The 25,915-nt window shown below is 52.1% G+C and overlaps 8 protein-coding genes across 8 annotated transcripts; 4 read left to right on the top strand and 4 right to left on the bottom strand.

The window, feature by feature from the left end:
• Positions 1 to 332: 332 nt before the first annotated feature.
• Positions 333 to 4,171, bottom strand: JCM6883_000918 (plasma-membrane proton-efflux P-type ATPase; the record flags this gene model as incomplete). Its single annotated transcript, XM_076629926.1, has 12 exons — positions 333 to 400; positions 477 to 626; positions 695 to 764; positions 883 to 919; positions 992 to 1,472; positions 1,534 to 2,384; positions 2,454 to 2,578; positions 2,646 to 2,933; positions 2,995 to 3,520; positions 3,599 to 3,706; positions 3,821 to 3,950; positions 4,072 to 4,171. 12 exons carry the CDS (start codon positions 4,169 to 4,171, stop codon positions 333 to 335), a joined length of 2,934 nt encoding a protein of 977 aa, XP_076490091.1.
• A 1,967-nt stretch (positions 4,172 to 6,138) lies between these two features.
• JCM6883_000919 (F-box protein) lies at positions 6,139 to 8,923 on the top strand (the record flags this gene model as incomplete). The annotated part of the gene is made up of 11 exons (XM_076629927.1): positions 6,139 to 6,310; positions 6,372 to 6,506; positions 6,574 to 6,830; positions 6,903 to 6,919; positions 6,985 to 7,097; positions 7,163 to 7,323; positions 7,387 to 7,475; positions 7,545 to 7,586; positions 7,650 to 7,711; positions 7,778 to 8,616; positions 8,675 to 8,923. 11 exons carry the CDS (start codon positions 6,139 to 6,141, stop codon positions 8,921 to 8,923), a joined length of 2,136 nt encoding a protein of 711 aa, XP_076490092.1.
• A 1,364-nt stretch (positions 8,924 to 10,287) lies between these two features.
• JCM6883_000920 (uncharacterized protein) lies at positions 10,288 to 14,717 on the bottom strand (the record flags this gene model as incomplete). Its single annotated transcript, XM_076629928.1, has 5 exons — positions 10,288 to 10,452; positions 10,519 to 11,274; positions 11,344 to 11,480; positions 11,551 to 13,502; positions 13,582 to 14,717. 5 exons carry the CDS (start codon positions 14,715 to 14,717, stop codon positions 10,288 to 10,290), a joined length of 4,146 nt encoding a protein of 1,381 aa, XP_076490093.1.
• Positions 14,718 to 14,837: 120 nt separating this feature from the next.
• SYF1 (mRNA splicing protein SYF1) lies at positions 14,838 to 18,524 on the top strand (the record flags this gene model as incomplete). Its single annotated transcript, XM_076629929.1, has 10 exons — positions 14,838 to 15,446; positions 15,515 to 16,540; positions 16,616 to 16,857; positions 16,930 to 17,011; positions 17,084 to 17,284; positions 17,365 to 17,451; positions 17,530 to 17,715; positions 17,794 to 17,997; positions 18,069 to 18,140; positions 18,216 to 18,524. 10 exons carry the CDS (start codon positions 14,838 to 14,840, stop codon positions 18,522 to 18,524), a joined length of 3,018 nt encoding a protein of 1,005 aa, XP_076490094.1.
• A 209-nt stretch (positions 18,525 to 18,733) lies between these two features.
• On the bottom strand, positions 18,734 to 19,534 carry JCM6883_000922 (uncharacterized protein; the record flags this gene model as incomplete). Its single annotated transcript, XM_076629930.1, has 3 exons — positions 18,734 to 18,865; positions 18,937 to 19,051; positions 19,128 to 19,534. 3 exons carry the CDS (start codon positions 19,532 to 19,534, stop codon positions 18,734 to 18,736), a joined length of 654 nt encoding a protein of 217 aa, XP_076490095.1.
• Positions 19,535 to 20,840: 1,306 nt separating this feature from the next.
• On the bottom strand, positions 20,841 to 21,913 carry JCM6883_000923 (casein kinase II subunit beta; the record flags this gene model as incomplete). Its single annotated transcript, XM_076629931.1, has 6 exons — positions 20,841 to 20,895; positions 20,961 to 21,451; positions 21,516 to 21,628; positions 21,690 to 21,698; positions 21,772 to 21,829; positions 21,905 to 21,913. 6 exons carry the CDS (start codon positions 21,911 to 21,913, stop codon positions 20,841 to 20,843), a joined length of 735 nt encoding a protein of 244 aa, XP_076490096.1.
• A 502-nt stretch (positions 21,914 to 22,415) lies between these two features.
• On the top strand, positions 22,416 to 23,849 carry JCM6883_000924 (uncharacterized protein; the record flags this gene model as incomplete). Its single annotated transcript, XM_076629932.1, has 4 exons — positions 22,416 to 22,450; positions 22,535 to 23,384; positions 23,450 to 23,702; positions 23,794 to 23,849. The coding sequence occupies 4 exons, from the start codon at positions 22,416 to 22,418 to the stop codon at positions 23,847 to 23,849; spliced, it is 1,194 nt and encodes a 397-aa protein (XP_076490097.1).
• Positions 23,850 to 24,110: 261 nt separating this feature from the next.
• Positions 24,111 to 25,241, top strand: JCM6883_000925 (uncharacterized protein; the record flags this gene model as incomplete). Its single annotated transcript, XM_076629933.1, has 4 exons — positions 24,111 to 24,455; positions 24,519 to 24,587; positions 24,664 to 24,927; positions 24,993 to 25,241. 4 exons carry the CDS (start codon positions 24,111 to 24,113, stop codon positions 25,239 to 25,241), a joined length of 927 nt encoding a protein of 308 aa, XP_076490098.1.
• Positions 25,242 to 25,915: the final 674 nt, after the last annotated feature.

Below are 25,915 nucleotides of genomic sequence, written 5' to 3' on the forward strand. Positions count from 1 at the left end.
CTCGTTTCGCTCGCTCGAACTGTTGCTCTCTCTCGAACGGTCACAGTGAGGTAGAAAAGGATTGCTGAGGTGGTATGTACTAGGGCCAAAAACGTAAACTTTATTTCGAGGAAGAATTATATGAACGGGTGAAAAGGTGAGCAAAAACACGCAGAGGTTGGGAGGGGGAGGGGGGGAGGGAGAGCGTGAGCGGGTAGTAAGGAATAAGGTGAATAGGGAGGAGGGAATAGAGAGAGATGCGTGCGACAGAGGGGAAAAAACGAAGGGGGTGATAGTGCGAGGGAATCTAGCGAGAAGAGAAGAGAGAAGAGGAACGGAAACGCTTTCGGTGTTTAAGCACGAAGAGCAGCTCCCGATTGCGTCGCTTGACGAGACGAGAATCGTTGGAGCTCGGCGTTGGCTGCAGAGAGAGAAAAGACAGGGAGTCAGCAAAAAAAAATCGGATTCGAGACGACCATGACACGAGAGGAACTCACACATGGAAACTCTCTTTCCACCGAGTCCGACGGACTGTGTAGCACGTTTAAGGAAGCTGACCCGATTAGAATAGAGCGATTCGTGGCGGGATTGAGTGCGGGTGATAGGAACGCCATCGACGGGCTTGATAGCTTCGGGACCCTTGCCACCTGTAGATCGTGAAGAATAGGAGTCAGTGACTGGACGAGCAAGGGGAGATAGAGAAAGAAAACCGTACGACGGGTATTCCATTTTTTGACCAGAGCACGGACCCCGAACTTGACAAAGTCGAGGGGGAAAAACCAGATCTTTTGATTTGGGGAACAATCAGCTCACATTCACACGACGTGGAGCAACGTAGGGGGAGAGAACGAAGACATTGTTGCCGTCGTCGTCCCCTCCCCCCGAGAATGAAAAAAAACTCACGATGTTCCAGATCCAGGTGATTCCGATCCATCCTCCACTAGAAACGATGACGATGGCGACAGGGTCAGTAGGATGCTCTAAGAGATTGAAGGAGGACATCGGAACTCACGAGATACCACGAACAGCGGTGAAACCCCAGTCTCCGTAAGCGGCAATGATCGAACTGATCAATTGAGCCAAGCAGAAAGCGAGGAAGAGGGCGACCGAGGGACGTTCCATGAAGAAGAACGAGTGGGATCGGGTGATGAAGATGAGAGCTTGGGAGATTTGAGCGACTTGGAGGTAGATGATCATGTGGAGTTCGGGGTCGTTGTGGTCGGTGATGTTGGTAACACCGAACTTGCGGGTGAAGAAGGTGGTGTAGACGATGACACAGAAGAAGGCGATCGTACCAGCAGCGAGGTAGAGACCGTAAGCGAAAGCGTAGGTGAAGATCTCTCCAAGATCCCACGAATCGGGAGTCGACGAGGGAAGGACACGGTCGAGCGAGAGAGTCATGATGGTACCGTCGTTGAGGAGAGCGATGATAAGAACCATGAAGGGAGGGAAATCGAATTGGAAAGCGAAAGCCATGACAGCGAAACCGACGACTGAAAGAAGGAGAAAAGTCAATTTCTGAGCTCACTGCGCAGGAGAGAGGGAATGACTCACCGATACGGATGGTAACAGCGCAAGCGTAGATCGAGTAGTTACGCATACGTTGGAAGATGACACGAGATTGACGGATGGCGTGAACGATGGTCGAGAGTCCGGGTTCGGTAAGAACGATATCGGCGGCACCACGAGCGGCATCGGTAGCACCTTCGACAGCGATACCGACGTTGGCACGAGAGAGAGCGGGAGCGTCGTTGGCACCGTCACCAGTCATGGCGCAAAGGTGACCGAGTCCTTGAAGACGTTTGACGATTTCGTACTTGTGTTCGGGGAAGACTCCGGCGAAACCATCGGCGTCGAGGATCATCTCGTCGATGTTGGCGTGCTTTCCGTCGACGGGGAATCCTCCAGTTTGAAGAACCTTGGCGGGGTACATGTGATCTCCGAGACCGAGACGACGACCGGTTTCCTTAGCGATAGCGAGTTGATCTCCGGTAACCATCTTGACCTTGACTCCGAGAAGTTGAGCGTCGTCGATAGTTTGCTTGGTGTCGTCACGGGGAGGATCGAAGATGGCGAGAAGACCGATGAGTTCGAAACCGTTTCCTTCGTCGTCCTTGTTGTTCGAGGGAACGTCTTCGATAGCGACAGCGAGGGCACGAAGACCACGCATGGCGAATTCCTCAACGTCCTTCTCGAGTTGGTCCTCGACTTCGGCGGTCTTGTTGCGCGAGCAGAGTTCGATGATGATACCGGTCATTCCCTTGGTAACACGCTTCATCTTGCCAGTCGATTCCTCGATGTAGGTGATTTCGGTACGCTTGTCGACGGGGTTGAAAGGCTTGAAGTCGAGAAGTTTGATTCCCTTGCGAGCGTCTCCGACGTTGGGGATAGCACCAACAACACACCTGAGGACGCAGAGTGAGTCAGTATTGTAGTCGAGCGAGTAGAAGAGAGCGAGAGTGGAGAGGGCTCACGTGTCGATAGCGTCCATGTTCTCAGTTCGGGAAGCGTAAGCAGCCAAAAGGATAACATCCTCGGGTCCGATTTCGGTGTAGGTCTTGAGAGTCGACTTGTCGATAGTGAGCTTGTTGGTGGTGAGCTGTAGAGAAAGGGAGGGTCAGTCGACAGGAAACGAAGAGGAAAAAGGAGCGAGAAAAGAGACTAACAGTTCCAGTCTTGTCAGAGCAGAGGATCGTGACACCAGCAAGTTCCTCGATAGCGGTGATACGGGTGACGATAGCCTTGTACTTGGCGAGTTGTTGAGCTCCGACGGCAAGAGTGACGGAGAGAACGGTAGGCATGGCGATGGGGATACCACCGATCAAGAGGACGAGGATGTTGTCGAGACCGCGACGGTACGAGTAGTGGAATCGAGGGTAGAGAATGACGATTTCGAGGACGATGAAGATACCGATGGAAACCAAGCAGAAGAGACCGATTTGAGCGAGAATAGCCTGTGCAGAGTGAGAGTCAGTTCCTGGACGCAGAATCGACTAGAAGGGGTGAGAAACTCACTTGAAGATGACCGGTAGAGTCATCGTCAGCTCCAACGAGGGAAGCAGCACGTCCGAAGAAAGTGTTGGCACCGGTAGCGATAACGACACCTTCGGCTTCTCCTTGTTTACAGATCGACGACGAAAAACATTGGTCTCCAACCTTCTTTCCTTGAGGGAGCGACTCTCCAGTGAGACCAGCTTGATCGATCGAGACGTTGATGGCATCGTAAAGACGGCAATCGGCGGGAACGATATCTCCAATCTTGAAGGCGACGACATCTCCGGGAACGAGTTCAGACGATTCGATTTCCGACCAGGTACCGTCACGACGACACTTGGCCTTGGGGGCGAGCGATTCCATGAGGGCCTTGACAGCGTTACCGGCCGAACGTTCTTCGTAGAATCCGATACCAGAGTTGATGAACAAGAGCAAGACGATACCGACGAAATCTTGCCAATCGGGAGGTTTTCCTCCTCCGTTCGAGAGTGCGATAGCGACAAGGGCAGCTCCTTCCATGACCCACGAGAGAGGGTTCCACATGAACCTAAATTGGAGAAGGGCGCGCGCGTCAGTTTCTCGTTCCTCTTCACTCGACTCGCACGACCAGGAATGTGAGACTCACGAGAGGAATTGAAGAAGAGCGGAAGTCTCCTTGTGCTCGAGCTTGTTGGGACCGAAGATGTCTCGACGACGGTCTGCCTCGGAATTGGTCAAACCCTCTTCCTTGCATCTATTCGCACGGAACAAACGGGATCGAATCAGTTACATGTTCCCACAAGCATTCCACCAAGTGACAACCCGAACAGAGGGAAAGAGTTCGGGTTGGGGGAGGGGAAAAACTCACTGAAGAAGGGTCCAGACATCCTCGAGTTCAACTTGCTCAAGATCGACCTTGTCCTTGTCGTAGAGATCCTCAGCCTTGAGCTCGATAGTGCTCATATCAACGAGAGCATGCTTAGTTTCACGTTCCTCCTCTGTAGTTCGTCCGTCACCCCAGAAAAAAAAGAGGACACGACAAGGGGAAAAAACGATTCACCTGGTCAGCCAGCTGGTCCTACCTTGCTAGATCACATCGAAGAGAGATGATAAACTCACCGAAGGTCTTGTCGAAACGACCAGGTTCCTTCTTAGCGACAGCCTCGGTAGGCTTTTCGTTGGTGACCTCGGGGGTCGTTTTCTCAACAGGAGCCGACATTATCGACTATGTGCTTCGATGATGAGAGGGTTGAATGGATTGTGTGTTGTCCTCGAGCAAGGGGATGCTTCGTTGACGAACAGACGGGAGGAGGGGAGGAGAGGAGCCGGCGGCCGAAGGGGGGAGAAGTCGACTGACGACGCGGGTGAAGCGACGACTAGAAAGATTTGGTTGAAGAAAAGTCGGAAGTCGAAGTTGGAGGAGAAGGGAGAGAGAAAAGGAGAGGGGCGAGTTGGGATAGAGAGGAAGAGGAAAAAAGGCAAACGACCCTATCGATTTCGTCGAAAAGGGAAGTTTGACGTGTCTGTTATGGCCAAAAAACCTCAGGGGTCCGACCTTGAACCGCGCCAGATTTGGATCTCGCCTGCCGCGTCTCGATTTCCGTCCGTCCTTCGCATTTCGAGCTGGGCTTTGCTTTTCTCTTCTCTCTCTCCCTCCCCCTCTTTGGCGCTACAGTGCTATCTTGGCGGACATTCGATAGCGCTATTCGATTCTCTTGTCTACAAACTCTCTTCCTTATAGATTACTGCCCATACAAACCCGAGTGATTGACTTTCTAACTGGTTTCCTCTCCTCACCAAGGACTGCAAGAGAGATTGAACGAAGAGGAGGAGGGGATCACTCGGCTCCAGTCGACACGCGAATGCTTCATACAGCAGATTGTCTGTGTGCAGACTAGGCGAGCAATGTGAGCCGAACACTCATCGTTCGAACTTCGAAGAGAGCGCAAAAAGCTTATCCGCGCTTGGACTTGAATCTACCGAAGTTCTTTTTTCAGAGTTCTACTGTCGTCGGGCCTACAGTACCGTATCTTTCTACCGTATTGTATGGTTTTGCCACTTGCTCGCCTTGCTTTTGCAGCGTGCTTACTTGTCAAAGTCCGAGAGCGCGCGCCATCTCTTCTTCGCCGATGTCGTGCCGGGTCTTCGTGCCGTAGCTCGTTCGTCGTCGCACGGGGTAGTCAGGGTTCGGTCTGTGCTCACGAACGCTCTACGTAGGGGACGCTGCAGACCCTCCTCTCGCCCAATCTCGCAACGAAAAGGTCGTTGAGCGATTCCGCCGGTACTGTACTCTACGGACTCGCGAAAACCTGGTGACCCACCTCGATTTCGTCGAGTTGAACGTGGGTCCGCAAATTCGAACGCAATTCCTGTCCGCCAAGTGTCGAGCCTCCGGGCCCAGCTCCACTATTTCGACTACTATCTCCTAGCGAATGCGAGCCCCCTCGTACCCGAAAGTCAAGAGTAAGAAGTCGCCCCAGACCCGTCGGATCGATAACGAAAACGAACGAGAAAAAGATTTGCGCGAAGGGCAGCTGAAAATTTGTTGTGCAAGTTTGCAAATTCGCCGACTGGTCGAGATGGCTTCGCCTTCGCTCAATTGCGCCTTATGGACCATGTTCTGGACGAGGTGAGCCAAGCTGTCCCAGATCTTTCTGAGAGCACGACGCCGCGAGATGCAAAACTTGGGAGTGAGTCCGTGCTCGTTCGTATTCTGTCCTGTCCCCGTCGAGTCGCACAGCTCCTCGTAGCCAAGTCTTTGAAGCACTTGCGTCGGACCTCTGACCCTGCAGGGGCGAACGATCGCAAAGAGACCCGGCGTCGACGAGGACGCAAAAGGAGATTAGACTCGCAATCGTCAAGTGTTGCTCGCTAGAGGCTCTTCGAAAGTTGTTAACCGGTTTACCACGGTCGAAAGCAGTGAGCTAGAGTCGCGGGGTCATCGATTCGAGCGCTACGCTCGCGAAGAAAGCGAAAATGAACACTTGAGACGAAGTCAAAACTTTTTGAGCCCATTTTCTGTTAAATCCGCATGGGCGGTATCCGGAACTCTAAGATTGTTATCATCCCGTACTCTCGCTCGTCAGGCGCACGAGCGAGACGAAGGGAAGAGGAGATGTCACGATCGAGCCTCTTCCTCTTTCGACTCTTCACTTTCGGCTCTCGCGACAGATTCCGACAGTCAACATGGCTCGTCCAAAGCGTGCTGCGGCATCCAAGAAGAAGATCTACGTTCCCGAGGACGAGGTTGAGGAAGAAGGAGTTCAACGAGATGAAACGAGTCAAGTCGCGACAGAAGAACAGGAGGAAGCTGAAGAACCTGAGGAGTATGTAGAGGATGAACAAGAAGATGCTGAAGGTAAGTACGCTCTGCTCCTGCCGCTGAAACACGAGTTTTGACCCCACTCGGGACCTCTCAGAATTCGTTCCAACCAAGAAAGCTCGCATGAGTGAACCCAAGGGCAAGGGGAAAGGGAAAGCGAAAGCGAAAGTGAGAGGACGTGCTGGAAAGTTGAAGTCGATGGTGAATCTGCCAATCGATGTTTGGTATATGAGTTCGTAGTCTCCCTCTCTTCTTCTCACGCCAACCGTGGCTAGGGCTGACTCGTTCGTCAACTGCAGTTGCTGAACATCTCGATCCGCCTTCGCTCTTGTACATGGGAAGAGCGAACAAGATGATGAGGTCTCTTTTCGCTTCGAACGAAAACTCTCGCGGACTCTGGAACGTCGTCAAACGCTCGATCCATCTTCCCGACCTCGAAGCACCCGACCTCACCGATCTCGCTCTCACGAGCTTGATCTACGAGCGCGATTGTCATGTCTGTGGAAAAGCGAGAGCAGTATTGGTCGATTACTGTCTTCGTAAACGTTGGTGCAAGGTGAGAATCTCCTCCTCGGGAGAGTTTATCAAAGCTGACTCGAAGCGCTAACGCCCCCGTTGTACTGTACAGAAATGTCGTTCGAACAAGTAAGTTCTGATATGACCCAGATTCCTCCCCATTTTGTTCAACGCCCTTTGATCGATTGTGACAGCCTCGTCCTTGCGAACCGCATCCGAACTCAAGTCGCCAACCTCGACGTCTACACTTTGGCCTGTAGCCTCACTACAACTCAAGGACCTACCAACTACAACTGGAATGGGAAACGTGAGCTCATTCTGAAACGACAAGCTCTCTCGGAGCAACTCTAACACGTGTGTCACGGAGGACAGGTTACGTTTACAAAGCCGACGTGATCGAGATCAATGACGAACTGCTCGAGTTACAACAAGCGATCGGAGACGCCAAAGGAAAAGATGAGAAAAGAGCTGCGAAATCTGCTCTCGCCGATTACGTTACGGAAAGGAAAGCTATCGTAAAAGCTGCATTCGAGGTAAGTCCATCCTTCTCGCCTATCTCCTGAACGAGGCTAACTCAAGTGAACTTGATCAATCAGGATGGCAAGAAACTCGCGACGTGGGAGAGAAGTTCGGCAAAGGATCGCAAAGATGCCGACACTGCTGCTCGTCAAGCTCGCAAAGATGCGTAAGTCTCTCTCGCCTCTGTGACATTTGTCTGCACCTTCTCACGCTGCTCGAGAGAACCTTTCGACAGTATCAAAGCGAAACTCAAGGAGCTCGGCTACGAAGATCAAGAGTGAGTGTCTCTCAGTGTACCCTGCACGAGCATAGGCGGATCACCTGACACCGTCTGTCGTAGTATGCGTTATTTGTACGAGGTCAGCAATCTCATGGATAAGCCTGCAACTCTCACTCCGACCAGTTCGTTCAGCTCCCACTCCTTTCTCCATCAGTTCCTATTTTGCTGACGCGGTGCGACTTCGACAGTCTGGAACAAAATCTCGTCAAAGATCATCGCGGCGGTCGAGAAGAACAAGCAAGAACGACTCGTCCACGAAGCCAGAAGGAGAGCCGATCAACGTCGAAACTTGGTCATGCCGTACTACGACGCCCTCAAGGCAGCTTCCGGCGACCAGGATTTCTTCCCCTCGTTCAACCTCTTTGCTAGTATGCCTTCCGTTCAAGTCTTTTGGAAGGAGGAGGAATCCACGATCGACGAAGATATTTGGCACAGCAATCTCGACAAGGTCCAAGGTCAAATTCCCAAAGTTCAAAGGTGGATGAAACTCGAGATGGCTCGCGCTCTCGTTGAAGCTCGTCAGGAACTTCAACACCCTGTCCCGGACGACCTCCGTTCCTCGATCCATCCTCGCAAGGTTCGTTCGCCGGAGGAAGTGGAAGAGGCCCGCACCTATGGATACGGACGCGGCTACAGTACTGCCCTCGACGTCGACGATACTTCGACCATCTCGTCTTCCGATCTCGACGCTCTCCTCTCTCGCTTCACCTCGACCTTTGCGACTTACATCTCTTCAGGCTATTACAGGTGGAAGGAATTCGCGGACGGCGAGGCTGATAGGTTCTTCTCAGGATTGTCGGTTTCCAGCGTTCCGCGCAACTGGCTCAAGGTTCAAATCGAAGTACTCAAACAAACTGGAATCGCCGACGACGATGAGACGAACGAGAAACTCGAGCAACTCGGACCGAAGTTCTCTTGTTACGACTGTCACAAACATCTACCCTACCGCCCGTCTTACAGCTGGCTCGCTCCGACCGCTCAAAACGACAAACCTGAGAAGAGCGACGGCTTGACGTGGAACGAAATGGTGAGTCTACGCTCGCCTTTCTTTCTCGCTGTTCCTATAGAATGCACATGCTATCAAGTTCCATTCGAGCAATTACTTTTCTTCCCACGTCTCCGGCTCCCCTCGGATCCTCTACGCCGATCGCAAACCTGGTAGCATCGAGGAACCAGCTCCTCCTGTTCCCCTTCCTGGTCCCGCTCCCGTGTCGAAAGAAGAATCCGACGAGGTCAAGAAGGAAGAGGACGGGCAAGGAGAAGTCCTCATTGTCGATGGTAGCGACGACGCGAAGGACACCGGACCCGTGGTCCAACCTGACGATACAGCTTGAATCGAAATCCGCACGAATTCCGTACGTCCCGACTTTCCCTCCTTTTTGACTGTGCCGACCTCTTCCGAGGTTTTCTCGAGGACGATACTGACGAGCCGGACTCGGTATGTCGACAGAATATCGCTTGAACAATCCCGCTTGAACATCGCTTGAAAATAAGACCGTCACGCAGAAACGGCACAGCTTGATCGATACCGTCCTTTCTTCTTTCCCTTCCCTCCCTTCCCTCTCTTCCCTTTCTCCGTTCGTACGTTTGTTGTCTACGTCCGCGGCTCGTCCGCGCGACTTTCCAGACTCTACTTTGCAACTCTACTACCTCGCTTTGCTTTTTTCATGTTTCCAGCTTTCTTCCCACTTCTTTCTTCGCAATGCCATTCCTGTCTTCCTCACCTCTCGAACTCCTGGCCTGTCGAGGTTCGCGGTCGCAACTACTGAGAGCTAGACATGCTTCGAACCTGATCAGTCAAAGTGAGGTAACTGATTCGGCAACGAGCGCGGCACAGGATTACGTTCGGGACGAGCAGACAAACAACGCTAGTGTGAGACAATCGTGGCGAGATATCGATAGGCCATGGGCACGAGTGGAAGATGTAAAACCTGTTGTTTCGTTGCGAGCGAGAATCCAAGCTCAAACTTTCGTCCTCTCTTATTTCCCTAATGGATAGCTCGCCTGCCTGACTTCCCGATCGGATGCCTCACGGGGGCTCTTCCTGTGCTCTGTCTTACGCCTCGAAAGGTTTCTCCCTCAATCTACCTTTTGGGCGTCAATACCAATCTCTGCAGCATTGTCAGTTTGCCCATTCCATGTTGAATCCGCAGAGAGATGTGTAGCAGCATCCGATTGACGGGACAACCCGCTGAAGGCTCATTGATTCTGAAGTTGCGAACGAGAACGACTGAAGCTCACGTACTTCTCTTGAGTTGACGAGATCTCTCATCCGCATTCCGTGCTGATTGGTCTCTCGCGCCTGGGGATGCACGCCCTGACCGCTCCAGTCGTTCCGCAATCCTTCACTACCCAGTCGAATGGACGTCGAGACGTCAGCAGCGTTTTTAGCAGTCTACCTCGCGCTTGGATCGCATTCAAAGCGACACAATCCCTGTCAACAGAGCAAGCGTCCACAGCTGAGTCAGAACGCGACCGCGGCTCGGAAGTTATAGCTAGGCGACGAAGCCGGAGAACGATTATCGCCAGCAAGCGTTTGTTCCAATTCACGAGAATTGCGAGAGAGACATTAACGAGGGGAGAACTACTGCGGGGGGCAAGGAAGGATATAAAGTGTTGTATACTGAACGGAACAGAACGAACGAGAAGGGTTACAGAAGAGACAGAACGAGAGAAAGAGCGCAAAAGGAATCGAGGATCAAGCGAAGATCGAGAGTCGAGCTCGCGCATACTGTTCGACGGTACGGATCTCTCCCGCACCTCGGTGATCACCCATAGCCATGAGCTTGCGGCCTCGAGCGACCAGATGGTTGAGAACCGAGTCGAGAATCCTCGGGATCAAGGCTACAACGTCGGGAGGTTGCTGCACGAGATACGAAAGCGTTCAGTTCTCTGAGCTTACACGAAGAGAAGAGGGAGGAAAACCTACTTGATCGTTACAAACTCCGACAGCTCGTTTAAGCCATTCGAGGTGCACTTGCTCGTTCGGAGTGAAAGGTCCGTCTCGATGCATGTCGATTTCGCTCAACCTGAACGCGAGACTGAGAGTAACAGCCATTGAGATCGCCGGTGGAGTTGGTCCAGTCGAGGAAGCAGGAGGGAAGATTCGATCGAGACGACCCGGCGGAGTTCTCTCGACGAAGCGAACGAGTGAAGAGAACGAAGGCGAATCGGAAGGCTGAAGGAAAGTCGTGAGGATGTCCTCGTAGTTTGCTAGGGGAGTCTCACTTCGAGGGATAGGTGGAAGAGTTTCGCGGTTCGAGCTCGATCGAGGAGAGAACGCGTTCATCGATGTCGACGATGACGCGGAGACCGGTGCGGCCACCGGGACAGCGGGAAGAGGTGGTCGAGGTGCTTGTTGGTTGTCGACGATCAACTTCTCCATCCTTTCGAGCATTCCTTTCAATTCGCCGACTTCTCGTTTCAATCCTCCGACTTCTCGTTCCAACTTTTCGACGGTTCCGCTTTGTTCCCTCACGATCTCTTTTCGTACTCCAACCATCTCACCTCGCATCTCGTGCATGATTTCGTCTACCGATTTGCGCAACGTGTGTTTGAACGAAGGGACGAGACCGGAGAGGACGAGCTGAGTGACAGTTTTCTCGACGGTCGGAACGAGGGAGCCAGCGATAGATCGAGTAAAGTCGGGATCGAGGATGACCGAGGAGATCTCTCGAGGCAGGATCTGTGACATCGGCAACGAAGGGTCAGATGGAACGCTAAAGGGAAACAACCTGAGTTTCTGCCAATTCACCTTTTGAGCAACGTTTTCCATACTACGTTCGACTTCTGCACTGATGATGTCCTCGAGAGCGGGTAGGATAGCTTCCTGAATCGCTCGAGCGGTGCTTGAGCTTCGTTCCCTCGATCGATCCTCCTCGAAACGTTGTACTATACACGACGGTTACGAGGTCCCGGTCAGAGACAACGAGCGTTCTTAAGATGGGGAAGATGGACTCACGATACGTCTCAAGCTGTCGTGAAACGATTCCCTCGATCGACCCTGGCAATTCATTCCTCAACTTCTTCATCTCGTCGAGTAGCTTCTCCCCACCCTGTACGTTTCCAGTCCCAATTCGTGGTGATTGCGCTAGCGGAGTCGTCGGAGTTTGAGGTACGGGGAACGCAGTCGAAGCCGAAGAATCCGCTTCCGGGGATTGATTCGTCGCAGAAGCAGAGTAGTTCTTGTACGTATTCGAGAACGACGGTCCTCCTTCCCCTCCAGTACGTTTTGCCGCGGTTGCTGCCTTCATTGATTTGATAGCGGCGTTGACGACAGGCCCAGAGAGTTTGATCTCTTCTTCTTTCGAGGGTTTCGACTCCTCCGATCGAGGTCGAAGGAGGATCTCTTGATCTTCGGCTGAAGGCGTCGCGAGCGTAGCAGGATCGAATACTGATGCATTCGCGATATCACCTCGGACGGGTTCATCGATCGATCCCAACTCATCCGCCGAAACAGAAACTTTCTCCTTCTCCAACCTCGCTCTCAAGATTTCCTCAACTTGTCGATCCTTCTCCTCCTCCTCCTCTTCGACTCCATTCGGTTCCATTTCGTCTTCGTGAACGATCGGCACAGACGCCCTCCTCATAAACTCCCAACTAACTTCATCTACCCTCTCCTCTTCAACCTCAACTTCACTCTGAACATGAATCGAACCCTCAAGAGACATTCGTCGTCCCACTTCGAGGTACCTGTCGAGTTCTGAATCTGTCGGTGGAGAAGACGGCGTAGGCGAGTGAGGAGATACGGATCGAGCGTTCGCAGAGGGAGGAAAGGTAGATGCGTCGGAAGAGAACGGGTTCGAGAGGGACGGTTTGTCCGAAGTAAGAGGAGGAGGAGCTGATACGGAAGGACGTTTCGAAGCGCCGGAAGAAACGGGAAGAGGTGGGAGAGACATGTGTTGGATACCTTGCGAATGGAGAACGAGCGCTCCTCCTCCTCCTGCTCCTCCTTCGTCGGACTGAGCTGCGGGCGTCTTCGAGTCGAGGACGAATTGGAGGATCGGTTCGGGGTGAGGAGTTTCGAGGACGTGGGAGATTCGAATCGATCGAGTTTTTGGGTCGACGAGAGGAGTTTCATCACTGAGGAATCGTTCCAAGACGTCCAGGTCATAACGAGCGTTTGTGAGAGAAAGTGATGGGTAAGAAACTTTGAAAGCAAAGATCGAACCCCTCAAAGAGGAAGAGACGTAAAGTGTCGAACTCGAGTGATTGAACGACATTTGGGAAGAGTGGTGCGAATTTGCTGTATCGTCATCGTCGGTCGGGGGTTCGAGGGTGATAGAGACAACTGGAGAAGCGGTCGACGAGGGGGGCGAGGACGGGGAGGCAAAGGAGAAGAGATCGATTTGTGTACCGTTCCGAGAACTGACAGCGACTCCTCGAACAACGGGTTTCGACGTCGAAGAGGGGTCGAGCGGTGTGGATGGAGTACTACTGAGGAAAGTAATTTCGGAGGGGATCGACTCGGACGGAGGGAGAGTGGCCGATAAAATTGGGTGACCAGAGTTGGTAGAAAAGATGGAGAAGCAGGAAATTTCGAGCACGGCGACCAGGGAGCCATCAGGAGAGAAGGCGATATCACAAATCGACTGTGCAGGCAAGAAGTATCTAAAATCAGCTACGACTTCAGGAGAAAGAGCGAGAGAAACTGGGAACTGTTTGAAACGTACCTTGTGGAAAGCCTGACAGCACAGAGTCGAGTGCCTGCTCATATACCTTCCGAACGCGGCAGAATCAAGCACACCGTTGGCTTCGCTCATGTCGACCAACCAGACCTCTCGTCCGTACTCGCGTTCGCGATCGGTTGCGAAAGCGAGAAGAGGTGTATTCGGATAGTCAGGATGGAGTCTCGCGACGGCGAACTTCTCTTCTGGGCGATAAGGGGCTTTGACGATGAAACGAGGTTGATACCTAGAGAAAGCGCACAGAGACCAACTTCAGTTTTCGCCTTTTTTGTTTTAGACTTCATGGATGTGAACTCAACACTAACCCAGCATCCTTTCCTTTCGGTTCTTCAAACCTATCTTTTCCGACCCAAACTGCCACGGTTCCAGCTTTCCCTCCTCCAGCGAATAGCCAAGCCCTCCCACCATTCTCCGTTCTCCTACTCGCCTCAACGTGCGAAACCTCAATCGTCTCTCCCTCCTTCGTTTCTGTCTCTCCAAACGGTTTCTCAATCAACACTCTCGCTCCACTATCCCTATCAATGATCCTCACCCCTTCCCCTGATCCTGACGACGAAGCAGACGATCGAGATTTCTTGCCATTCGATTTCGATTTCTGCTGTACGACGTACGCGATCCCACTCTCAGAGATTGCCAGTCTTCTAGAACCGCCTAATCTCGAATCTGGTAGTTGAGGAGTGAAGAGAGTGATAGGGACGAAGTCAGGACGAGTAGTGACGAGCGAGTCGGAGTGAGTACCGGGGGAAGGCGAGATGGAGAGGAGTTGAGGCGAGCTAGGATCGGAGGGAAGCGAGGAGGATGGGATTCGAAGACCTTGTTGTAGAGTAGGAGAGGTAGAAGGAGAAGAGGTGGAAGGGAGGGACGGGTAGGAGAGGTAATTCGTCGGGATGGACTGAGCTGATCGTTGAGGAGTCGCAGGTGCTGGAGATACTGAAGGAGCTCGATTCGTAGGAGCTGAAGGCGGTGAGATTGTTCGAGTAGCTGCTACTGCTGCTGTTGAGGGAGATGCGGGGGGAAATGAGAGGGAAAGGAGGTCGAACGGAGATACGAAATTGAAATTTGGCATAGTTGGAGGCGTAGCTGCGACTGGAGGTGTACTTGGATGAGCCGGTCCTTTCCCTCCTTGCAGTATCGATAGTAACGAGTTTCCTGGTGATTGAGTAGGCTTGGAAGGAGGAGGAGGAGAGGGAACGAGAGCGGGAGAAGGAGTTGAAGGACCTTGCGAACTTGTCGAGAGACGACTGAGGAGATTCTCCAAATGGTTTACGTCTTGTTTGTTCGCTTGTGAATTGCTCGGACTGGATGATTGTACAGGAGGAGGTCCGAGAGGTCGAGAGAGAGAGGACAAAGGGGAGGAAGGAGAAGACGATGAAGATGCGCCGAGGGGAGGAACGGGAATTTCTCCCCTCAAGATCGAGAGCAGGTTATTCGCATCTGTCATCCAAAGTAGCGGTATCAAGGTAGGCGAGAGGAGGTAGAGGAGAAAGAGAGCGCGATTCCGTTTCGTTTCCTCTATTCCCCCGTCATCGCGAGCAAGGGTCTGTACTCGACTCAGGTTACGATGACAGACTACGGCTCTCTCTCCGGGTTGTTCCCCTTGACAGTCCCGATCCCGACCTATGTTTCCCATCCCTCGTTGCTCGTCGCTGATCACCTCTCCACCGAACACGACCTCCTACGGAACCCTACCTCTCTACCTCGATGGCAATTCTACATCCATCAAGTAGTCGAAGAAGTACAGCACACCCTTCTCGAACAACGTGGGAAAGCGACTCCTCTCGAACGATTAACTTTGGGTGAACGACTCTCGACTCCGGAAGGTAGACACGCGTTACAGAGGATTACGGATGTGTACGAACGAGCATTACAACATCATCCGACGAGTTATACCTTGTGGAACGATTACTTGAAACAGAGGAATCGATTCGTACTTGGAACTCCTTCGAACCCGCTCAAACTAGGAGCACCGAGGAAGAAGAGGGGAGAAGATGGTGTTGGGAGAACTATGACTGAATGGTTGAGCGCGGGAAAGGGGGAAATTGACGAGATTGAGGAAGGAGAACGAGATTATGAAACGGCGTGGGAGGGAGCACTCGATGGAGTGATTGGGTGGCAGGAATGGAAGAGTCTAGCAGCAGTACACGAGAGAGCTCTCATGTGGTTACCTCATGTGAGTCGTCCGCTCGCAAACTTGTGTCTCTGGCTTGTTTCTCACAGTTTGCCGGCGTTGGAACACAGATGCCTCGAATCTGGTTATCCTACCTCACTCTCTTCATCCACCCTTCCTGTCCGTCTCCTCTCTCGCACACTCACGCTCGACGCACCTTCGACCGCGCACTCCGAACCCTCCCTCCTTCACTCCACGAACGAATCTGGCACCTTTACCTCCTCTACGCCTCTCCCTCATCCCCCGCTTCCCCTTCTGCCACCTCCATCGTCTCGATCTGGCGTCGCTACTTGCTTCAAGAACCAAACCCTACTCTATACTACATCAACGAAGTCCTCCTTTCGCTCGAAGAACCTCAACCTCTCGAAGCCGCAAAGAGACTCCTTGTTCTCGCCCATCAAACTCAATCGGGAGAAACCAAGAATTCCGATGGGAAATCGGCGTATCAATTGTTAGGGGAGTTCTTGAACGTCGTCGAGAAGTTCCCGGAACAGGTTGGAGTTGAGGAAGAGGAGAGTAGGAAATTGAGGACTCAACGGGAGAAATTCGAACAAGTCCAAGAAGCTCAAGAGAAGGAGCAAGCCCAGGCGAATGGAGGGAAGAAGCAACCTCAACCTCAAGCGAGAGGAGGACCTCTGCCCCCTCCTCTAGACGCCTCAATTCTCGACCCAACATCCCCTCAACTCCTCGACGTCGATTCGTTACTTCGTACACAAGGACTCTCGATCTATCCCGATCAAGCCGGTCGACTCTGGACCGGTCTCGCAACCTACTGGATCAAACGAGGCGAATTCCAACTCGCCCGGGAAACTTTCGAAGAAGGTCTTTCGACTGTTGTTACTCTACGTGATTTCACCCAAGTGTTTGACGCGTACGCAGAGTTCGAAGAGAGTTATATCAGTGGATTGATGGAATCGGTTCAGGAGGGAGAGGGAGACGAAGAGGATGAACAAGAGTTGGATGAGAGGATGAAGAAATTTGAGGAATTGATGGATAGGAGACCGTTCTTGGTTAATGAAGTGTTGTTGAGGAGGAACCCGAACGACGTGCAGGAATGGGAGAAACGGGTAGCTCTTTACGGAAACGATGACGAAAAGGTGAGCTTTCCCTTCTCTCTTGCCAACCCCTGTCGACTCTATTCACTCATTTTGAACGGATACGCATTGCAATAGGTCGCAGAAACTTACACCCTAGCTACGAAATCCCTCAATTCTCGAAAAGCGATCGGACCTCTCCATCTCCTCTGGGTCCATTTCGCAAAATTCTACGAATCGGGAGGAGTTTCGGGAGAAGCCGAATCAGACTTGGTCAGCGCGAGAAAAGTGTTTGAGAAAGCGACGAGGGTCTGGTTCAGACGAGTTGACGAATTGGCCGAAGTTTGGTGCGAGTGGGCGGAAATGGAGGTTAGGAATGAGTGAGTTTCCCGCCCTGTAGTTCATGGTTGTAGTCTTCCGACAGCTTGCTGACCATTAGTCTATCGCTCCAGAAACTACGAGGAAGCGATCAAGGTGATGCAACGAGCCGCGGCGATCCCCAAAGATTGGAAATCTGTTGATTACCGAGACGAGGTGAGTTCCCCATATCCTCTCTGCTCTCTGTCACCCACACCAGCTTATCAATCATCTCGCAATGTGCTTCAGTCAATTCCTCCTCAACAACGCCTGTTCAAGTCTCTCAAACTCTGGTCGTTCTACGTCGATCTCGAAGAATCGATCGGTACACCCGAATCGACGAAAGCCGTCTACGATCAAATCTTCCAGCTCAAGATTGCGAATGCTCAAGTCTTCATCAACGCCGCGAACTTCCTCGAGGAGAACGAGTACTGGGAAGAGAGTTTCAAGGTGAGTTCCTCGAGTTCTGTCGCGGATGAAGCTGCTGCGAGGGTATAGTACTGACATAGCTACTCGAGCACGTGCGATAGATCTACGAACAAGGTGTTGCTCTCTTGCCTTACCCGATCGCCTTCGAGATTTGGAACGCTTATCTCTCGAAATTCATCAAACGTTACGTGAGCCGAGTATCCATTCTTACTACTCCCTACTCACTCGATACAGAAGCTGATATATCACTCGGCGTCCAATGTTAGGGTGGAGACAAACTCGAACGTGCACGAGACTTGTTCGAACAAGCGCTCGAATCGTGTCCCCCGAAGTTCTGTAAACCGATCTACTTGCTGTACGGTAAGCTCGAGGAGGATCATGGATTGGCGAAACGAGCGATGGCCGTATACGACCGGGCTACGAGAGCTGTCGAGGCGAAGGATCGAATGGAGGTGAGTCTCTCTTCTTTTCGACTTCGCTTGTTAGTCTCTATGTTCAGCGCTGACGTTTGCTCGTGCTTCTCTCGATAGATGTTCACCTACTACATTGCGAAAGCGACTGCGAACTTTGGACTTCCCGCAACTCGACCGATCTACGAACGAGCGATCGAACAACTTCCGGATTCTCAAACTGCCGAAATGTGCTTACGATTCGCGGCGCTCGAACGCAAGTTGGGAGAAATCGACAGGGCAAGGGCGATCTTTGCTCATGCTTCTCAGTTTTGCGACCCGAGAGTAAGTCCAACTTTCTTTCAACTGACTTGGCTCTGAGCTGGCGTGATGCTGACCTCTCTCGTGGGCATCAGACGAACCCCGAATTCTGGGCTCAATGGAACTCGTTCGAGATCGAGACTGGTTCCGAGGATACTTTCCGAGAGGTGAGCCCATCTCCTCTTGTCTCTCTTTCCCTCGTGCGTCTCAGTGACTTACTCTCGACTCTTTGCGTCTCACAGTACCTCCGTATCAAACGAGCCGTCCAAGCCGCATTCAACACGGAAGCTTCCTACCTCTCCGCGAAACTTCAACAAATGCAACGCGGTCAAGCCGAAGCGCAAGAGGCGGTCAATGGTGGTGTCGACGTCGATCCGATGGCGGCGCTCGATCGCGCGACGGGAGGTACGGCCGTCAGAGGATTCGTTGCGGCTTCGAATGGACAGAAGGTTGGAGGAGACGGAACGAAGGAGAATGAGGCGGAGGAGGCGAAAGGAAACGCGGATGAGATCGCGATTGATGATGATGACGATGACGATGATGATGAGTAGAGTGACGGCGGTTTGAAGTATCAGTACGCATTCGAAGAAAAGTAATATCATGGACTTCTGTTCAGGAACTTCCAACAGGAGAGAGAGGAGTACAGAGTGACTACAACAGTGAGTAGGACAGTAGAAAGATGACAACAAGGGGAAGGCAATCAAGGATACAAGAAAAAAACGACAATAGCTCAAACCAGCGAATCTGCGGAGCACAGCTCTCACGATTCGACTTCTTCCACCCTGACCGGATCCCACCTCACGTTCTCCAGCCTCATTTCGCCGGACTTCTCGTCGAGATCGGGAGTATAGAGCGGAGGAGGCTGGCCTTCAACGTTCTCCTCGATTGATGGCTATGAACATTCAAGAAGTGTCAGTTTCGTCGTCAGGCTGGAGCCCTGACCACAAAGCAACATTGACTCACCGGCATGGGGATGGTGAGTCGAAGATTGCGAGAAGCAGGGGCAGGCGGGATAGGAAAAGGCAATTCGAGCAAAACGAGGGGGAACTCCGTGTGAGATTGTCGAGGACGTGATTTCCTATGGACGAGGGGCACATCTGGTCAGTACTTGAGGTCCTTATGAGGCAAGACTGGATACAGAACTGCGAGCTCACCTCCCACTCTTTGACACGACGACGATTTTCTTCAAGGGAACATTGCTCTTCCTCCTCTCTTCGGTCCATTCCAACGCTTCCCCCAGTCTCTTCTCGACCCACTTAGCCTCGACGATCGCCGCTCTCGTCGCCCGGATCGTCTTCCTGTCGACGGGACCAGCCCAACAACTATCGAAGCCCCGAGCTTTCGCTTCGATCAAAGCGGTTTGACGTATCCAAAGAGAAATTGATCTCATTTTCCACTCCCGATGTCGTTCATACAGTGTCCGTTCCGATAGGATCACAGGGATTCGAGCCGACTCCGGATCGCGAAGGGCTGTGTCGATTTGAGGCAGTGGGATAATGGGAGACTTGAATTCAGCGATCTTGTCTCGTAGGAGTCCTACTCCGACAATCAACAGATCCATATCGATGTTGTGTGTCGTCGAGATAGAGGAGTATCAATCGAGGGAGTCGATAGAGCCGACAAATGCGGAGAAAGAGCAGACGCAGCGCGATTTCATGGATGCGAGATTTCGCAAGAAGAACCAAGGAATCGATTCGACTTGGGATTCCAAGCCTCGACTCGTTTCACTTTACTGATCTCTCGCTCACTGCCGACGCCCTCCTTAGAGTGCAGTACCGTTGCCTTCTCATTGCGAAAGCTTGGAAGAGCTCGTCCGCTCTTGGACTCTGGCGTTCAAAGAGCAGACCAATTTCGAGGCGATGCATTGTGCAAACGATCAAACTGCCACGAGATTGAGTACGGGCGTGGGTTCGATCAGGTCCTCCTCAAGCGAGTCGAACGGCATTTTCCTCAATCACCTTCAAGCAGAACGTTCAATCGCTTTCGACAGAGAAGTCTGGCTCGTTGTACGCAAAAGCCCGTACAGACTCAGATATCGTTCATCGATGTGCCACTTCGACGGGGGACCGACGCTTCGAGCACAAAACCCTCAGAAAGTGGAATTCCGGATCGTGCTCAAATAGCTCCCTCCATCAATCCTTCCGCTCGCAATTGGAAGACGTAACGCCTACTTGTACTGTGTGCGCTCAACGAGGGGGATGCGCCAGGGGAGCAGTCGAAGGAGCCAGAGAGACACTATCGACGGGACTCCCCAAGCTTCAAGACGGCGGAGTCTGCGTTGCCAGCTTTCCGCCAATCGTCGACGTATTTGACGCACGAGCTCAGAACGAAGAGGTTTGAGGACAACAGGGATAGGGCTCAGCGACCTGCAAGCTAAACCCAGTCGGCTCGAAAAACGCACAGACCATTTATGGCCAAGCAGGTCGAACTCGCCTTGAACAGTTCGTCGTTCTCTCTTCGGGCCATGGCATATCGACCGGTAGGTCGTACTAGCCCCTCCTATCGATCTAATAAAGCTCGCCTACATGGACTACTTTGAAGTCAGACTCTGTCTTGACGTGGAAGGGACCCAGTCTCAGCAATAACATCCTCGCACTCCCGCATGATCGCTGGAGCGAAGCTCGCCGTCATCCATTACACAACGTCCGACTCTCACCTCACAGCGCGAAAGAGTCAAACAAGGCGAAACAGCGAGAGGTAAAAGTGCAAGAGGGATCACCTTGAATGACAGGACAGGGTAGATAAGGCAAACGAGCTGAGGAAACACAGACAGACAACCCTAGTAGTAGATAAAACGGTATACAACCGAATTCGAAGCGAGCGAGAGAGACAGAGGCGGAGAGCGGAGAAAGAAGAGGTGATGGGGTCTAGTCTAGTCGTTCAATTTGACCTCTTTCGTGTTCTTCCAGTCTCGTGATTTGTCTACACTCGCTCAGAAGCGTATCAGCAAACCAGATCGAATGTGAGAGAGGAAGGAGTAGACTGACTGATCCCTAATTTTCTCCTGCCACCTCAACAATCTCGCATGTTCATGAACCTGGAATCCAAAGATTCTCGGTCTCACTCTCTCTACTTTACTCGCCGCCTGTGCCCCTAATCCATTCCCACCACTTGTCGATCCCACTCCCGCTCCTAATGCCGAACTAGATCCAGATTGATGATGATGATGATGACTCGAGTGATTATTCGGTCCTCCTCCTCCTCCTGGAGGATTCGATACTGATCCGGGTATAGATTTACTAGGGATCATTCCAGGGTACACCATGAACAACATGTGAGCGAACGTTGAACCGAAATAAGCTCCGTCGATCGAACCGTGTCGAGATGATTTTGGGCTGTAGAGGTCTTCGCATCGGGGACAGTAGAGTTTGACGGCTTTTTGATAGGGGATATCAGAGAGACCGAGGGGAAGGAGCGATTGACCGTAGCAGAGAACTCGGGGACATCGTCCGAAATCCCCTTTTTTGTATTTATCGATCTGTGCTCCGGTTCGAAATCTCAGTTCGAGCATGAGCTCTGAGCTGAGAAGATTCCGGACTCACCATTTTACTCAACCCTCTTGAAGTAATGATGAATCGAGCGTGAATTAATCCGTACAAATGTCGAGCAGAAGTTTCCAATTGTTCTCTCTGTTCGTCGTTCAAGTCCTCGTCCGCTGTACGCATGGAGAAAGCTTAGCTACTGTAGCTGAGATAGAAGCAATATCAGAAACGCACCTGCGGTATCTGTGATTAAATCCAACGCTGCCGAGTAACCCGAAACTTCCGCGTTCAATCCAGTCAAGTTGAATCGATCTACGATGTACTCTTCGTCGACTTCGCAAAAGTATTCGTTCCCTTTCGAAGCGAGGAACCACCTGAAAGAGTTCAATACAAAGGTTGAATTAGCTCGAGCGGAAGGAGAGGAGAGCGAGGAGGGAGGAGAGGCTCACGAGATCCATGAGTTCGCGTAAGATGCAGAAGAGGATAGGGAGAGGTCGTCCACTGTGAGGAAGCAGTAAGCGAACGCGCACAGAGACCAAACGAACGACAATCAGTTTCGAGCAAGCGGGAGACGTTCACGCGGCTGCAACTCACTCGTATGCGATTGGTCTCGGGTAGGAGAATGTACCCTAGGTCGTTTCGGGGGAGATTGTCGGGTAGTCGAGGAGAGGGAAGGCGTCAAGGGACGAGTTCTCGTTCGATTCAAGTTCAACGACGAAGAGGCGAGGGTCCCGGCGGCAGTGATCGAAGGGTTAGAGTGAGACGTCGTAGAGGTTGAAATCGATTGATCGATTTGGCTTGTCGGGTGAGTGAATGAAGTTGATGAGATTCGAGGAGAGAAGTTGAAGTTTCGCTCAGGGCAGTTTTGGAAACTTCCCCGGAACCAGCCGACGAACGGCCCTCAAGATACCCGGTAAACTTCTTTCGCTCTTCTTCCGCAACAAAGGTCTCGCATCGATCATGGCTCCTCCCACCGTTCACGACGAATCAGAAGAGTACGTCTCCGCTCTATCCACGAGCTTCTCCTCTCCATTTCCCCCCGCTCACTTTCAGTTCCTAACCTCTCTCTTTCCGAGTAGCCTCGACGATCTCGACGACGTACTAGACCAATTCAACCCTACACCAACGACCTCCACTGCTCCCTCCACCTCCGTTCCCTCCTCCCAGTCGAATCCCCCACCTTCCACCTCTTTCCCCGACCCCGACGACGATGATCTCCCTCTCCCCTCCCCCGACGCAGGAGCCGACGGGCTCGATGACCTCGACTTATCGGGTCTCGATCCCGCAATCGCGAAAGATCTCGAACAAGGAATGAAAGCTCTCTTTGAAGCGTTCGGTCCCGGAGGAGCAGGAGGAGGAGAAGTTCCTGGATTAGATGGAGAAGGAGAAGGAGATTTCGATAGTGAGGAGTTTAGGAAAGCTATGCAGGAGATTATGCAGGAAGGAGCGGGAACCGGAGCTACGGGAGGAGAGGGAGGAGAGGGACCGGAGGATTTGAAAGCGTTGCAAGAGTTGATGGCTTCGTTGGGAATGGGAACTGGCGCAGCTCCTTCAGCTCCTTCACCAGCGACGACTACGACGACGACGACAAAGCCGAAATCGCCAACAACGACAACGAAAGGAAAAGATAAAGATTCGTCGTCTTCGAATCCATCCGCTCCCGCCGATTTCCGGGACGCTATCGCCGCCTCTCTCTCGAAAATGCAATCCTCATCTTCTACCGCCTCTCAAGCAGCTCAACAATCACAATCCTCCGCCGAGAACGCCGGGTTAGCTTCAATGTTGGCTGGATTGAGTGGGATGCCCGATTTGAGTCAATTGGGAGATTTGGGAGGCGAGGAAGGATTACAGGGTATGTTGGACGAGATGATGAAACAGTTAATGAGTAGGGAAATGTTATATGAACCTTTGAAGGAGTTGTCGGAGAAGGTGAGCTTTCTTTCTACTCTCAAGCTTTGAGCGCAAATCTAATCTCGTTTCTTCGTTTTTTGCAGTACCCTGCCTATCTCGCCTTGGCTCGTTCGACACTACCTCCAGCGGATCTAGAACGTTACGAGAAACAATACGCCGTAGTCGTTTCAATAGTCCAAAAATTCGAAGAACCTGGAGCCGATAAACCTCTCGAGCAACAAACCGAGCAGGAGAAGGCCTTATCACAAGAACGTACAGATGAAGTTGTTGAGCTGGTTGCGAAGATGAACGAGTACGGGGCGCCTCCGAAACAACTCATGGGGGAGATGCCGGCTGGTGAGTCTTTCCCTTTCTTTGCTCTTCTCTTTCGAGCCCATCTTTTGGGGTAGCGAGATCCGAGTGAGCTGATAGATTCGAATGCGGGTAGGTATGGAGCTGGGTCCAGATGGAGTACCAAAGATTCCTGAATGTACGATTTGCTGAAACTTCGCACCGATTTACTCACTCACTTCGAATCGATCGCGGTCACGCTACTTCTGACTGATGAGAAGGACGGTATCGGGCAAACGTTCAGCCAAATAACGACGAACGTGCGTCGACGAATGGGTCCAAGCGTTCTCTTCCGGTCCCTGACAGAGAACGAAACACGGATCGCTCTTTTGATTCTCGCTAACTCGTCTGTCCCTTCTCGCTCTCTTTCTCCTTCGTCGTCTTCTTTCAGAGGGTAACACTCGAGTCTCGACCATGTCGTCCTCGCACAGAAGGCACGGGGCTCTTCCGACCTCGACTGCCATCCAACGAGTCCCCGATTGCTACGATCTATCGAATGAACCCACTATCGAGACGTGCGAAGCGCTCTGGAACTCAATCGGAAAGGACAGCGTCTACTTCAGACTCGACGACGTCGAAGATGATCCCTGGAAGCATTGGAAAACGGGAATCTGGGCAGACTTGTCGTGGAGTTTGAACCATCCGCAGGCGAGACCAGCTGCCGTTGCCTCCATCAGTGTCACTCTCAGAAATTTAGGCTCAAGAGTCTTCAATCAAACGATTACTTGTCGAAGAGATTTTCAAAGAATTGTGAAAAGAGTGCGTTGTCTTTCCCTCGTTTCTTCTCTTCGCGAATCAAACTGACGACCATAGGGGTTTCAGGAGGCAGAAGCAGGCTGGGGGATTGATGTACCTCAGGAGGTTACCACACCGACTTCCGAGGACGTCATCGTGAGTTTTGCTCTTTTCCCATCTTCCTCGTTTCTCTCTCACCGATGGATCCTGCGACTTCCATCTTTACCGATAGATCTGGATCGGAGAAGAGTTCGGACGGCTCTCCTTATCCGTATATGCGAAACTCGAAGAAAATGTCAAGGTCACAAATCACCAACATCGAGAGTTCACGAATCGATTCGCCAAGTTCTACTTGCACATCGGCGCTTGTTTCCTCCAGTGGGGATTTGGACAAGGACATTCTCAAGCCTTCCACGGATGGATCGAACAAGTGATTGATCGCTTCAAGGAGGATGGAAACAAAATTTCATTCAAACAAGCGATGAGCATTTTCGAGGTGAATCGTCTTTGGTTGGGATCGACGGCAGTTGGACCTCGCTGATACTCTCTTCGGGACTGTAGAGTACTCCACTTCAAGTGGGAGAGGCATTCAACAAGGTCTTGCCCGACAAGTTCAAACTTCGTTTCTGGTTCGTCTCGTCCGAGGACAGGAGGGAAGCAGAAACTCGCCCAAATTTCTTCGAAATCGTACGTTCTTCTCTCTCGTGCTCTAATGGAAGTCTCGCTTACCCGTCGTCTGTCTCGCTTCTCCTTCGATTAGCACTCGACGCAACATTCCTTGGGTTCTTTTTCGAATCAAACACGTCGTAAACGCTCGATCGACGGTTTCGTATAGTATGTCTCGTCTATGTGTCTCTGTACCGGATCTATCGCTGACTTCCCTGACTCCAGAATAGGTACTTCCGCGCATGGCTTGAGCTTCCCCCCAGTTTTCTTTGACCTTTTCCCCGTCTTTCGTCCCGTTCCGTGCTGTGCAAAGTAATGCTTCCGTCGTTCGTGTCTCTGGCGAATCCTAAGACTCGCTCCGTGAGCTATTGCGTCCGAGTTCCCGACTGACGCCGGCTTGTGAGCTTCGAGACGAGGAGGACTGTCTCTCGTTGGTTCTCCGAAGTAGCGCGGTGCACCCGGTACTCTGGGTCAGTTCTAAACCTTTTTCTCTGTCTCTCCTCGAGCGAGTGGTTGAGCTGACGCATAGCTGCGATTTGTGGGCAGGGAAGTGAGTTCGGGCCCAGCTAGGAGAACCGCGGGTTCACAATCTATCGACAACCCACTATGGTGAATTGCTCACTTCGAGAATGCTCAATGGCACCGGAAGAACAATTACGCCAATTACGCCAACGTGCGCCAACGGATGAGTCAAAGCGTTCCCATGAAAAGGTCATAAGATAGCGCGGACCCTCGTCAGCTGGTCAATCAGCTGTGTGCTTGAAAGACTGCTGCTATCCTTTCTTCCTCTCTCACGCACTTTCCCGAAACAGTTCGCA

This window comes from Sporobolomyces salmoneus (genome assembly GCF_050403485.1).
Source record: "Sporobolomyces salmoneus JCM6883 DNA, S_salmoneus_JCM6883_v1_ctg7, whole genome shotgun sequence".
Classification (NCBI taxonomy): Eukaryota; Fungi; Basidiomycota; class Microbotryomycetes; order Sporidiobolales; family Sporidiobolaceae; genus Sporobolomyces; species Sporobolomyces salmoneus.